General features: G+C 47.3%; 1 protein-coding gene across 1 annotated transcript in view; it reads right to left on the reverse strand.

Annotated features, from left to right (window-relative positions):
- L1CAM (L1 cell adhesion molecule) overlaps positions 1-15519 on the reverse strand; it is a 97863-nt gene that overhangs the window by 42840 nt on the left and 39504 nt on the right. The window contains exons 12-16 of the mRNA XM_055003450.1: positions 12308-12467; positions 12090-12214; positions 10586-10687; positions 8644-8841; positions 7875-7945 (exon numbers count right to left, since the gene is read on the reverse strand). Of these exons, the coding sequence (XP_054859425.1) occupies positions 7875-7945; positions 8644-8841; positions 10586-10687; positions 12090-12214; positions 12308-12467 (656 nt within the window). The remainder of the gene's footprint in view (positions 1-7874; positions 7946-8643; positions 8842-10585; positions 10688-12089; positions 12215-12307; positions 12468-15519) is intronic.

The raw sequence follows: 15519 nt of genomic DNA on the forward strand, positions 1-15519 counted from the left end.
TACCTCAAGTTTTGATGGGAAATGTAGGTGTCCTGGTTTTACAGCTTGGCTCTCCATTACAGCTGCAAGACCAGGATGTCTACATTTCCCATCAAAACTTGAGGGAAGCTAACAAGTGTCCAACCTGCGTCAGGCGTCACTTGTAGCTTGGCTCTCACATGTATTCCTCCCTGTTCACTTGCCGTTCACTTGCACTCCACTTGATCAAGCGGAGAGCAAGTGACTGGCAAGTGAACAGGGAGGAATACACGTGAGTCTGTTCACTTGCCAGGCAAGTGTCCTTTGTCACTTGTAGCTTGGCTCTCTGTCCATCTCCCCAGCTGCACTGTGGGGATAACAACAACACTGACTTTGTTCACTCACCTGAGTGGGCACTAATCTGTCTAGAAGGGCAACATATAAGCACACTGTTGCTGTTGCTATTCAGGGAGATTGGGCTTAAGTAACGCTTCCAGCTCTGTGCTAGCAACATGGGGCACAATGTGGGGATGGTGTTGCTGATGCACCAATGTCACTTCCAGGTAATTGCCTGAGTGTGATGTCAGCGCATTAGCGAAGCTTTAGGAATTCCCCAAATCTCAACCATAAAGGCCACTGAGATTGGGGGGATTGCTAGAGCATCACAGACACGGGGGCTGGAAATTATGCCACCGCATCCTTGATGTTATCCCCCTCTGTTTCCTCCCACCACTCAATTGCCCGAGAGTGGGTGAGAACAGGCAGAGGTGGGAGCTTGCCCACTGATGGTGGGCAACAGGCAGCTCTAAGCTTAAGCCTCACCCACATATTATTTTTGTGACCTGAAGTGGCCCCTTGGGGCTCCACTGAGCATAATGACATTATAGCATCATGATGCTTCTTTTTAAAAACAAAACCTGAGACATGATATTCATCCTCTCCAAATGGACATTTTTGTTTAGGATTTGTGACTCCCTCCCTCTCAGGGTCCACACCAGAGAGCTCCACCTGGACTGACCCAGAGCGGGGAGGCAGAGGCCAGCACAGGTGGGGAAACTAACACAATGCAGCAACAATGACATCACAACTTTATAATATTACTAGCAACAAAGCCCGTTGAGGGAAAAAATACAACGGGCTCTAGAAAGGGGAGAGTGGGTAGGCGGGCATTGCCTCCTCCTCTGTGACCAATCCCAGCCAGGTGAAGGGGGGGCAGGCATTGCCTTCTGCTTTGCACCCGATCCCTGCCAGGTGAAGGTGCCAGGCGGGCACTGCCACCTGCTATGCACTTGATCCCAGTAGGGTGAAGGGGGGAGGGCATTAACTCCTGCTCTGCATCTGATCCCAGCTGGGTGAAGGCGGTGGGGGGGCATTGCCACCTGCTCCGCTTCTGATTCCACCTGGGTGAAGGCAGAGGAAGAGCATTGCCACCTGCTCCAATTCTGATTCCACCTTGGTGAAGGTGGTGGTGGGGCATTGCCACCTGCTCTGCTTCTAATTCCAGCTGGATGGTGGGGAATGGGCATTGCCACCTGCTCCACTCCTGATCCCAGCTGGGTGAAGTGGCAGCCGTTGCCACTTGCTCTGCTTCTGATCCCAGCTAGGTGATGGCAGGGGGCGGGCATTGTCCCCTGCTCCACTCCTGATACCAGCCTGGGCTTCCCACCATGGCACGCTCTCTGGAGGTCTGGCTGCCTCATCTGGGCTTGGAATAAAAACTTATCAGCCTTTAAAAGTGCCCGTTTTCTGGTAAGCCCTGGGTCAAATCTCAGCCTAGCCAAGAACTCACACGGTTGAACTGGTCCATCTTACTCCAGGCCATTATTTCTCACACTCAGTGCATCTCCCCCCGTCTCCACCCACTCAAGTCAATAAAAATCCTGGCTACTTTACAGAGTTATTGTAAGGTTTGCTGCGCAAATGTAGGGGAAGCGCTTTGGTCATCATTTACATCAATGAGACGGAATATTTTCATTCTATTTGAGGTGAGCTAAACGATGGCTAGTTATTATGATAGGAGGTTACTATATTTTTGTTCTGTTTGCTTGCCTGCAATTTCACATGTGATTTTTATGAGGATTTGTGGGTTTTGCTTGTACATCACTTTGACTTTTTGGAAGACGGTCATAACCCTCACCCCATGCATAACAAACATTAATAAATAAATGCCCTTGGTCATGAACCTTTTCCAGACTTTAAAGGAGGTTTGGTTTCACTCAGCAGGTGACATCCCGTGGAGCCGTGTTGCTCATTGTGTGAGTCACACCCCATGCTGTGACTGGCCTTTTGTGCTCTGAATCAATGAAGACGCAGACTGACAGGCACCAGAGCAGAGGTGTGACTCCACGGTGCCGCATTCCTGATTTTGGCCCAAATACACCCATTCACATGCGCACCAGGCAACGGGGGATTCCGCATGATCAATTTTGATCGGACTTTCTAAGCAGTCATGCCGCGGTGGAGTCCTACGAATCCACTTCTCCCCGATTCCACATTAGGCTTTTGTTTCGCAAATTTCATCGGCTCAAAGTCCATCATGTGGAATTTTTGACAGGATAAAAATCGATTCCTCATCGCTTTTTCCGGGGGAAGTGTCGAATGATTCACGTCTTCATTTTTTTAAATTCCCCCCCCAAAAAAACATTGCTACACATAAACGTTGCATCAAACCAACACATTAGAAAAAAAATTCTCACAAAAAAACGTTGCTACGCATAAACGTTGCATCAAATAAACATATTGGATAGGCCAGAGCACTTCCCGCCGATATCGTGGAAGAGTATTGGCTATTGACATTTGGAGGGAAAATTGTTACCAATGACCCCGCGTCTATCTTTCCCGCTTTCTTCGTGAGCGGTGTGGTTTAGTGATCGGTGTTGTGTTGAGGACGGTCTCTTTCTCCCTCCATGAAATGCCTAGACCACTAGTTGAACGCTGAAGTCCCTCCATCACACTTTCACTCTACCTCAGAAGCTGTCAGCTGTCAGCGGGCAACAAGTAACAAATTTGGCGTGTTGTAAAATGGACCCATTATTGGTCAGCTGTTGTCATGTGACACAGGATATGTTTCTGCATAGATTTGTAGAAACGTTGCAACGTTTTTTTTACATTTTTTTTTTTAAAAAAAGAGAGGGGAAGGGAAAGGGTAGAGCTTAGAAAACATGATTGGCCAATCAAATTAAGTTGATTCGAAGGGCGAGATAAAAGGGCAAGGGTGGGGAGAACATCGGATAAAGAATTCCGCATGATTAAAATCCCTAATCTGCTGCGCATGGACAAATAAGTCGGGGGAAAGCAGGATGGGAAAAAAACTGACAAAACGTGCAGTGACTTCGAATCTGCTGCTAGGATTGCCTTCCCACGTGTGGAAACACAAGAAAAAATCGAGGTCATTTAGAAGCTGAAGCAGGGAAAACCATTCATGCGGAATCACCCTCTGTTTGCTTCTGTTTGCTTCTAATGATTGATTTCAAAAACTTAAGGGTGTCCCTCCTAGAGGCCACAGAGAAGTCTCTCTCCCCCCCCCCCGCCCCCAGCCTCATATATCTTAAAGGAACTGGAGTCCTGGGCCATGGCCTCAAATTCTGGAGGTGTGCACGTGTAAGGAAGGAGCAGGCCTTGTTCCATCTAATACTGGGTAAAACTTTGGTTCAGGCTCCATGTCTTGCAAGAAATCTTACTACGTCTGTTTGCTGGTAAAGGTACCAGTTCTGTTAATTAGCTGCCCCTGGGCTGCTTTCTTCTCCTGATAGAGTGGCCTTGGGAAAGCCAGTGCTTGGTGCTGATCTCAGCGCTAGCCATACTCCCTAAACTTTCACAGGGCTGTGATATCCAATTAGGAAATAAGCCCTGATTGGATCCTTGAGTGGGCTGGTGCCCCCTCCAGATTTCAAGAAGCCTTTTTGTTTCTAGGCAGTTTACCAGTTTGGACCAGCCTTGCTACCTTACAGCCACTGTCAACTATCTGCTGTGTGAAGGAGAGCTCCTCAGCTCCATGCCATCTCCAGGGGTGCCTACAGTGCAGATAGTAAGATCTGCCGGCTTTGGAACCAACTCAGAGAATGTTTAGTTAGTCATCCAGCAAGTAGTATTTTAGCCAGTTAGAACACATTTAGATTAGCAACCTGTTATTTGTGTTCTGCCTTGCCTAAATGCTTTCTAAGAACAGTTTCTGCCTTGCACACGCTCCTATGTTCTTTCTTAATAAACTCCAATAATATATTTTACCAGCCTGTGTCCACTGTTGCTTGCTAAGGAGGTACATACACTCAAAGGAACCCAGGAAGCCGGGGTGCTTCAAAACAAACAACCAGAGCTCTTAGAGACTCCTAGGGGACCTGAGTGGCCAGGAGATCTGTCAGGGATGGGGGATGAGAGTCTCTGGGTCAATACAACACACATTCCCCATCCCAGGCACAGCGAACACTGTTGTCATTTGCAGATGACGGTGGTGCCGAAATGTGGACTATGAACACCATTCCTGCCTATCCCTGCACCATTTTCTGCTGCCACCATGGAGGGGCGTGTTCTTGTGCCCCTGTCTGGAAGCAACCTTAGTCAGGGCCAAACGACATATTCAGGTTCCCTGGACCCAACTCAGGTTCCCCACAGCACCTGCGGGGAATCGTTTTCCAGAAATCAAGAAGAGCCCAAAGGGGTTCAGAATGCCACTGCAGGGATAGCGGTCCTGATCCCCCGGCCAACCATTTTCCCATGCAGAACCAGCGCTGGGAGGAAATTATTTCCCCATTTTCGCTATCCCATGTGCACAGAACATTCTATGTGGAGCAGCAAAAACAAAGGAAAACCTCCCTCCAGCACAGTTCTGGCGCGGCAAAACAGCCCTTCCTCCCCTGGTGGTGATGTCGTGGGACTGCAGGGAACCGTCCTGGACACAACCAGCTAGAAACCCGAATGAGTAGTTTGGCCCTAAGTAAGCTAAAAACACCAGACACATGGTTACATCCATTTAGACTAGCAGCCAGGTCTCCCCCAAAGCAGGAAACCTCCCAGCCTTGAACCCTTGTCCCCTGCCACTGCTTTACAGGGTGGCAGAGGGAAGGGAGAGGATTTGGGTCAAACCAATGTGTGGTGTCACACATCTGGAAGTGATGTTGTTGAAGTAGGGAGATGAAAATGAATCCTAGAGGTTTGCCCTGATGCGATGATGTCGCTTCCAGTTTTGCAGCAGAAGTGACTTTACCCACTGGCACAACCCTGAATTGCTTGACATCGTCCCCCAGATTCTCCCACCGGAGTGGAAGCATCAGTTTGCAGCCCTAAAGCTGTTAACGACACCATCAGGAGGCAGGATCTCAGCTGTGAACCCTTGCACAGATTCAGCCCTGCTGTACTAAATATGGGGATAATAATAATATTAATCTGCCTTACAGGGTTACCGAGAAGCACTTTGAACCCTCTAAGAGTGCTATACAAATACTTTCTGTTATTAATAACAATAAACTAACAATAAAACTATTATTAACAGACAATTCTTTCTCATACGGTTGCCAGGTCCCCTGGAGCTCGACTTGGGGGATGGGAGGTCATGGGGGGTGTATGGAGGGGACTTACGTCACGCACTCCAGAGCTCTTCCTTGGAAGAGCTCCAGAGCTCAGAAGTTCTGGAGCTCCTGAGCCCATTCTCCGAGCTTCCTCCCTCAGCAGCCAGGTGAGTGGTGGCAGGAGACAGCGGCTGGGAGCAGAGGATTCCCCCCCCCCCACTCTCTCAACTTTTGCTGTAAGGGGCTTGTCTCGCACAAGATACGGCATGGGAATTGACGTTTACAGTTCTTGTGCGATGAAACCAATGGAACCATATGAGAAAGGTCACTGTAATTATTAAGACCACCTCTCCATGTATTCCCATGTTGCAGCTTTATTCTTCCCAGCCTGGTCTACTGCCAGTATCCCCTTTGTCTAAGGCATGTTTGGCAACAGTCTAGACTCAAGCAAGAGGTTGGGGGGGGGGATGGGGTTCCTACCCTCCTGGCTTTCTGGCCAGGCTGCAAAACAGACTGATTCTACAGGCTTTGGAGGGGGGGCAGGCTACCGGTGGGAGCATAAAGTGTTTTTAGATTGGTTTTTAATGTTTTTATGTCTGCTGTTTTAATGCTTGATTTATCAAATAGTTCTATGTTGCTTTTACCTGCTCAGGAGAAAGGTGGGCATATAAATATTCTAAATAAAGAAATAAGTAAACTATTCTGCACTTAAACAGATCAAGTTCAGGGATGCTGTGAATATCCTCTGATTTTGTTACTCCCAGTACAAAAAAAAATGCTTTCATAAAAATTATCTCAAAACAGGCAGCAATTTTGAAAATATGACCACCAGACCAGTGACATAAAATGAGCAACTGGATACACAAGATAATACACAATGTGTGTGATGCACAATAATGTATTATTCCAGACTATACAATGCCGGGCATACAGCCCCATGGCTGACTACAAGTTTCGCATGCAGAGAACCCCATTGCAATTTCTCACATTTCCAGTTTTTAAAAAATCTAATGAAATGAATCTCTTTGCTGGAGACCCTATTGCCAGTTAGAGTGGAAGACCCAATAATTTTAATTCAAAATACGGCTATTTCATATGCTCATAACAGGTCGTTACCTTTGCTAGGGTCAAAGAGTTGCAGGTTCAGTCTCTGGTATCACCAGTTTAAAACATCTCAAGTAGTGAGGCCTTTGAAGCCCAAACATTTGAGACGGAAGATGAGTATAGTCACAGGAGTAAAAAGACAAGTTTCACATATTTAAGTGGCAAGTCTCAATACCTTACAGTGAACAGAGGTAGTCCTGGCAATAGGTGAGATGCAGAGATGTACTTTCTTGAACAAGAACAAAGCCAAAGACTTGGGCTACCAAGTCTCCTGCCCCAGCAGCCTCCTTTTCCTGCCACCATTTGGTAGAGCAGAGGCGGAAAATGGGGGCTGGACTGGCATCACTCCAAGACCATGATGTCACTTTCTGTGTGAATGTGGAAGTGACATTATCATGTTGGGGCAACGCCAGGGCTTTTTTTCAGTGGGAACGCGGTGGAACGGAGTTCCAGTACCTCTTGAAAATAGTCACATGGCCAGTGGCCCCGCCCCCTGATCTCCAGACGGAGGGGAGTTTAGATTGCCCTCTGTGCCGCTGGAGCAGCATGGAGAGCAATCTAAACTCCCCTCTGTCTGGAGATCAGGGGGCGGGGCCACCGGCCATGTGACTATTTTCACCGAGGGCAATTTAAACTTTAAAAAACTCCCTCCTTGTTTCAGCTGACCCAAAGTGACATCATTGTGCAGTCCTGACCACTGAGTTCCACCACCTTGTTTCCCAGAAAAAAAGTCCTGGGCAACACCATAGGGATCCATCAGAACTCTAGGGTAAAACAATAGAGCGTGGAATCCTAGAGCATAGCAAATCGTTATTTCTGTGCTTTACCGTTAGCCACTCAACTAGGCTCCAAAAACGCCCAAGCAGAAAACTTCAGATTCACTTCAGAATTTTGCTTCAGGACATTTTGTTTTGCTTTATGTAACCTGCCTTGAATCTCAGGGTAAAAGGTGAAATATAAAATAATCTAAATAAACTAAACAAATAAATCTAGCAGCCAATCAACATGATGACAGTCAACTCTCACTTCTCATAGGTGCATGAAGATGCTTTATAGTGAGTCAAGTTTATCAAGTTCCATATTCTCTACTCTGAGCGGCAGCAGCTCTCATGGTCTTGGGCAGAGGCCTTTCGCATCACCTACCAACCTGAACTTCTTAACTGGAAATGCCGAGGATTGAAACTGGGAACTTATGCATGCCAGGTGGGCACTCTCCCACTGAGCCATGCCCCCCCCAACAATGGCACTGCTGTTGTGAGAAGAGGCAGACCAATGCCAGTGGTGCAAGAATATTTATATTATTTTTACCTTCCAGGTAATGATCATATTACTGGTCTCATTTCCTTCCCCTTTGACTCCAGATGGATTCAGGTCAGGGGCTAGAGAACAAGAGAACAGAGTTAAGTTGGCTTTCTTCCCGGTTGCTATCAAGAGCCCACATTGCCTCTAAGACAGAGGTTGGGAAACGGCATTTTCGTATGTCATGAGGTTATTCTACAACCCTCCGCAATATTTAATAGAGCACTCACAAAGGTTATGACTAAACTGGGTCTCTGGATCTGAAACTCAACTCAAAATTTGACACCTGGGTAACTCGGCTTCTTTGTCCACAAAAGCTGAGTTCTGTGAACAGCATTAAACGTAATCCAGTTTTTAAAAACATCTGTGTGTATTTCCCAACTCTCCACAGTTTTCTTCTGTTTCTGCTAGTCAGAAAGGGGACAACAAGGTATGCAAGACAGTTATATCTCATACCACAGATGACCTAAAATCCTGCATTATACATACCCTTTAGCCTCTCTACAGCCATCAGGGAGATACATTTTCATTTTTAAAAATTACAACTCAAAACTGCCCATTGCAGAATTCTGCACCCAAGCACCAATTTTGTGACTTCCTAATATTGTTTGGAAATCCAGAATGCATGCAGCCGAATTTCTTCTTCAGGTGTTCCATCACTTGCCATCTGAGCTGTGCCCAGCTACACAAACAACTGTTTTTTATTCCTACAAAGAACACTGCCTACAGGACACTCCCACCCCGACATGTATCTCCACAGCACCCTCGGGTTCCTTACCTGCTGGGCTCGTCTGGTAAAAGTCAGAGGGGGTGCTTTGGTTACCACGCCCGTAGAAGTTGGCAGCCTGCACACGGAAGCGATATTTCCCATATGGTGAGAGGTGGAGCTTGGTCCAGGGCTGGTTGCCTGGAACGCTGGTCAAACTGTGCCACTGGCCCGGGTCAAAGATGCTTTCCTCAAAGAGCACAAAATATTCTGTGGGGAGAGGAGGGGAATCTCATCAGAAACTGGTTAAAAAGGCAAGAGAGAAGCTCAGTGCTGCTGCCACGGTGCTTGACTGCGAAGGGAAGTTCTCTGAACATGCCCAATGAAACAACATCTTCACAAATGTGGGATTAGTCTCAAATTCCAGTTCAACTGTAGCATTAGGGCCATTTAACAAATGGCATCTAAGACTGACACCAAACGCACGCTCAATAAGCAGTTTTGCTCTCAGCTGAACACATTTGTGTTTTCAAATATTTGTTAAAATTTTTAGGTGTTCCCCATCTCATTTACCACCTTGCTTTTATTACGTGGGTCAGAAAAAGTCTAAATTTAAATACCAAAATACATATGGGGAGCTGAAAATTGCAAAGTTACTGCATGTAAGGGTCTAGAATTTCCTGCACAGAAGCACAGGGCCCAGTCCCTTCCCAGACATCACTGCTGTGTTTATATTTCAGGGAAATCTCACCATTTAATTGTGGGTGCTTTTTGTATCTGAATGTCTTAGAAACAAAATCAGCTAACCTCAAACCTTTGCCTTGCTGAATTCCTTATTAACTATACCTCCTCTGTGGACTCCAGCATTGCAAACTTTCTCCAGGAAGGAACAAATTAGCTTGAGTCCCAAAGATGATTATTGTGTGATTATTATCCTTAGACAACAAACCTCCATTATGCAACACCAGCACTTCATCTCTCCCCTTTGCAAGTACACCGATACAAACAATCATTAACCATTCTCCAGAGCCATTAAAGCATTCCTCCCCTCCCCCTCCCAGTATTTTCATTTGAAATACATTATGATTAGCTGAACAGCACTGAAGTGACCTAGATAGCATTATGTGGTTATCTTCTTATGTGGCTATTTTCTGAAGTGCCAGCTTGTGACTTTTGCTCTGTATCTGGCCAAATATATCTTTCATCTTTCAATTCTTCTTCTTCATCATCATCATCATCGTGCTTATATACTATTCTTCTAGACAGATTAGTGGCTCACCCAGAGCGGTGTTATTATCCCCAGGGCTTTTTTTCTGGGAAAAGAGGTGGTGGAACTCAGAGGGTTGCCCTCGGAGAAAATGGTCACATGGCTGTTGGCCCCGCCCCCTGATCGCCAGACAGAGGGGAGTTTAGATTGCCCTCCGGAGGGCAATCTAAACTCCCCTCTGTCTGGCGATCAGGGGGCGGGGCCAACAGCCATGTGACCATTTTCAAGAGGTTCTGGAACTCCGTTCCCCCGCTTTCCCCCTGAAAAAAGCCCTGATTATCCCCACAATACAGCTGGATAGCTGGGGCTGAGAGGAGTGGCTTACCTAAGGCCACCTACTAAGCTCATGGCAGCAGTGGGATTCGAACCGGTAGAGTGCTGGTTTGCAGCTGAACCACTTAAAAACTGTGCTACAGCAGCTCTCTCTCTCTCTCATATTCTCTCTCTCTCTCTCTTGACATTGTCCCCCAAATTCTCCCACCAGAGTGCAAGCACTACGATTCCATTTTGTGATACGATGACATCAGGATTCGTGCCCTGAAGACACCCTCGTACCGTGAGTTTAGAGCTATGCCGAAACGTGTGAAAATGGCCCAGGTCTGGGCTGCAGCAGAAGGAACCCCAAAACACCCTCCTACAAGAGTCTTGATAATATAGCAAGAATTCTCAGCTTCTAGATGAGGATTCTCGCTTGATAACTCGGCAACGCTCTTCTCTAGGCACGAGGCACTCATTGCAATTACTTACCTGTAATAGGGCTGTTGTGATCGTCTCCTGGCGTCCACGTCAGCTTCACTTGGCGTTCCTGCTGTTCCGACAATTCCAGATCAAACACAGGACCGGGTAAGCCTGAAAGGGAGAAAATCACCTGACTCAAAGTGGAGATGAAGGAATACTAGAAGCAAAAGTTTGAATCCAGAAATTATACTATCAGAATATGTGAAAAATCTTTGCATAGAGCAAGAAATTGAGCTGATATTTAACTTAAGAATGGCAGCATAAATCGTGGTTGCAAAATACTGGAAAAAAATCAGTAGGGAAATCATAGCAGAATGGGAGATTAAACGCTGGAATATTTTATCCAATAAAGTTGATTTATATATTTAAGAATCAGGGAAGGTAGAAGTAGATATGTAAGTGGAGGTGAGAAAATGGGAAGAAAGATTAAACTGTTAAATTAAATGAATTTTCTTTTATATATAACTTATATATTTCATGCATTTAAGATAAATTAAGCAATTTTAATTAAGTTTTGTATGGAGGATATTGTGAAGGAAGTAAGCTGTTCAAAAAATTAAAAGATTACTTTTTCACACAACAGATAGCACTGTCCAGAGAGCAAAGAATTTTTAGACGAATAATAAGCTGCCTTTTTTCATGATTAGCTGATTATATTTAAAGTACATTTTTGTGTTACCATAATCTCAAAACAGATTCATTTTTTGAGATATTAAAAGGAGTATAAAATGGCTTATGATTTATTAAAGCAAATGCTCCATTCAGAAGAAAAGGCCATATTTAATATTTTAAGTTCCCTATTATAGTAATACTTCAAAACAAAATTTGCCTTTAAAAATACCTTAATAAGCCCCACCTATTTGAATTTGCTCTCTTTGATTAGAACTGATCCCCTGCCCATTAACCAGTTTAGGATTTGATCTACTGATTAAAACCTGCTGTCCTACAACTGACAATGTGCTGTGGCTGCCAACTCTCTGTTAGGAAATTCCTGGAGATTTGGTGGCAGAGCCTGAGAAGCGCAGAATTTGGGGAGGGAAGGGAGATCAGCAACGGTGTGATGTCACAGAATCCCGTCCCCGCCTCCAAAGCAGCCATGTTCCCCAGGGGAATGGATCTCTGTAGTCTGGAGTTCAGCTGTAATTCTGGGAGATCTCCGGGCCCCACTGGAACACATGAAGCTGCCTTTTACTGAATCATCAAGGCCAATATTGTCTATTCAGATTGTCAGTGGCTCTCCGGGGTCTCTGGTGGAGAGCTTTCACATTGCCTGCTATCTGACCCTTTTACCTGGAGTTGCCCGGGATTGAACCTGGGACCTTTTGCATGCCAAGTAGATACTCTACCATTGAGTCTTGGCCTCACCTGGAGGCTGGCAGTGGCAACTCTCCATCAAAATCTACCACCTGCAACAGCCACCCCCCTTCCATCCCTCCGACTTTCTCACTGGTTCGGAGTCAGCAGCCCCAAGAGGGAAACAGCCTGCTTCCCATTGCCCTTTCTGGGTACTTGCCGGCCACCACTAGCTTGGCGCCTTTATTCACAGAGTCCAGAGATGTCCAAGCCACACAGTTGTATTCTCCTTGATCAGAGTAGTCCAAGTTGGTGATTGTCAGGGTTGTGTTGCTGATGAAGTACCTGGGAGGGACAGACGGACATGGCAAATGCAGCAGAAGGTGCCTCGTGGGGTTGCACGCTTCCGAGCCACGCAACCTGGCCCACAACACTTACTTGTCAGTGTCGCTCAGCTCCTTAATGTCCCGTCCTTCTCGTTGCCACTTGATACCGTGTTTTGGTATGGAAACATCAAACCACGCCTCACAACGAAAGGTCACACTGGTGCCTTTCATCTTGTTTGCATCCGCCGGCCCCTCCAAAATCTTTGTGGCTCCTGGAATAGAACAGAGAAGTGTGTCCTCTCTTCCTCATCCTGCCTAGCAGTGACCTGGGGAGGGGTCTCTCTCCAGCATGCCTCTCATTGGCCTGCATGGCCCCCCTTTCCCCAACCACCTCCTCAGGCCTGCTGAGGGCCACCAGGTACCTCCGGACACAGATTCCATCTGGGCCCCCCTTGTGACCCTAATCAAAACCAGGTATCACTGGCAAATAGAATAATAATTGCTCATTAGGTAAGAAATGTCAAAGGAAAAGGGACAGGATTAATAAAGAACAGATTTTACTTAACATTGACACAGTGCACATCGCAATAAGGTACTTGTGGTGGGCTTCCCTTCCATTGGGCCCTATTCTTCCTTACTTTCTCTCAGTCTGTCTTGCAGGCTCTCCCTGTCTGTCTCACTGTCTTGCTTAGGAAAAGAAGGGAGAAGATGATAAGAGCTAACAGGTATCTCATTTTTTGCAAATGAAACACATGGGCATTGTGACAGCCACGTGTGTGTTGCTTGGCAACCTTTCTTCTTCCCCCAAAGTACCTCTTCTCGAAAATAAAGAACGAGTCCTGGTTTTCCCATGCCTCCAGGAGCAGGCCTTTTAAAAACAACCCAGGATGTGTCTCCTTGGTCAGGAGAACTCATTTGGAGCGCCCATACTGAACAATGTGGACAATAGCAAAGATTAGAAAGAAAATTAAGCAAGTAGAATCAGCCAGATTCCCCAGCCAAGGAACCTAGCTAGAACACTGCCGTGCACTATAAATTAATGGTATGTGGGACTCATTACCACTGCAAATAAGCCCCATTGACTATCGTGAGACACAAGCCGTAAAAGATGCTCAATGGATGGAGAAAAATAAGGGCCATGTAAAAAGTCCATCTTATCCTCCGTGGGGAAGAGAGAGACGGGGGCTCCGAGCCCCCAGGTGGCGGAGTTTTCCCGCACCTGCAACATTCGCCAGCACCAAATGCTCCATCCACAACCCACTTCCACCGCCAACTTTTTTCTTACTGTCTCCTACGGTGCCTTTTACGGCAGCCTGAAGTCCAGGAAAGAGCCAATAATAAGCATTTGCACTTGCTGATTTCTGTAGATCCAGCTTCCATTAATGGCAGAGGAGTAAACAAAGCCTCTTTGTTGGCCAGTTGGCAACCCAATCTGTAGCGCCCGCTGTTTTTGACACATGGCCCTTGGCTCATTCTGAGCAACGGTGGGAAACTGCTCTCCCTCTCCAGAATCACCCTGTGAGGTTTCACAGCCATGCCCTTCCCCCCATTATAGTCTTCTCCGGGGCAAGAGATGAGAACTCACCCCTGTCTAGGGCTGCCAGTCCCCCGCTGGGGGTGGAAGATCCCCTGCTCCCACCCTCCAGCCCCTGCCCCGCTTACCTGGCCAGTGGGGGGAAAGGCTAGGAACGTGCCTCCTGGGGCATGCTCCTGTGTGCCGCAGCTGCCCAATTTGGCCTGAATTGGGTTGCTGCGGAGCACAGGAGCACTCCAAGGCCCTTTGTGCTGCCCGGCAGCACTCCCACACTCCAATTCGGCCCCCTGTGGAGCATGGGAGCGCTCCCAAGAGCAGCATGTGGCATCACTTCCCGGAAGTGATGCCTGGATTGCATGCGCTTCGTGCGTGCATGAGGGGGGCACAAATATAAGTGCCAGGCCTCCCACCTCCCACCCAGAGGGTAGGGGGACCTGGCAACCCTGCCCTGCCCCTCCTCCACTTCCTTCGGCTAGGGGCCCATTTACCAGACAGCATTCCTGAGAAGGGACTGGGAAACGCCACAAACAACAACTGGTGGGGGGTTTGCAAGGCAGATGCAAAGAGGAGAACGATGACGAGTGTGTGATGCATGTGCTGCCTTCTTTGTACGCAGCCCAGCATGTGAGGCTGGCTGGCTATGCAGGTACAAGATGGGGGCAGGCAGTGGGAGCTGAGCCCCAGCTCTCACTCTGTGTGTGCAATCACGATGCTCCAGCAACAGCCAAAAGGGCAGAGGTGGACAGAGAAGAAGCTAAATTGCACTGAATTGCAATTGTATTGGCTGCCAGAGAGCCCCACCTCAGGGCCCTCAAACAGGGCCCGGGGAATTTTGTCCCCACAGTCCCCCCTCTCTCGGCAGTGCTGCAGCTCCTTTCACTGCAGCTGAGGCCAGCCCAACTCATTTTGGTGGCCCAAGATGGAACATTTCATTGGCAGGTTCCCTCTGCCCATTAATTATCGAGGCACACCATTCACTGAGGGCCAAGCTACACATGACGAATGACACTTGAACAGCAAGTGTATTTCTCCCTGTTCACTTGCCCTCCACTCAATCCACTTGCCGTTCAAGTGTCATTTGTCATGTGTAGCTTGGCCCTGAGATATTCTCCTCACTGAAATGAACTGGGAACTGTGAGAGAGGATTTCTGACCTGTGTCCCACCCTGCTGCCTTTATGGGCACCTCAAAATCTAACCCCTCTCCTGAACAAGCCACTTCACAGTCCTCATGGTACAGTCACCCCTGATTACAGCTGCTATCTAACTAGCTTTAAGTTACCTCAGCGATACCTAGAGAGTTTTTTCTTAGATTAGCTGAATCCCAGTTCTTTTTTCTTCTAGTCTCTGTACATATAAATTATTTAACATATTAAAATGATCTCCAGTGTTTCTCTGTCACTACCCCTAGAGAGAGAGAGAGAGAGAGAGAGAGAGCTGGATAGGGCGAATTAAGGGAGGGCAGAAGAGACCAGGAAGTAGGACCTGTCTCCCAAAATCATGATGGGAGAGCAGCTCAGGGGAGAGCTGAAGTGAAAGACCTCGGACGCAGTGCCTGAAACCTATGAGGGGGCAGGAGGAAACGCCAGTGGATTGGCACATTGGGTTCGGATCTGAGAAACCCGGGTTCAAATCCCCACTCTTCCATGAAGCATGCTGGGTGTTCTTAGATCAATCATTCGCTCTTCGCTTAACCTACCTCACAGGGTTCTGTGAAGACACAACGGAGGGGAGAACTCTGTAAACAAAACCAGCTCTCTTCCTTCTTGCGAGACTATTTATCTCTGTTTGC

This window comes from Eublepharis macularius, chromosome 19 (genome assembly GCF_028583425.1).
Source record: "Eublepharis macularius isolate TG4126 chromosome 19, MPM_Emac_v1.0, whole genome shotgun sequence".
NCBI lineage: Eukaryota > Metazoa > Chordata > Lepidosauria > Squamata > Eublepharidae > Eublepharis > Eublepharis macularius.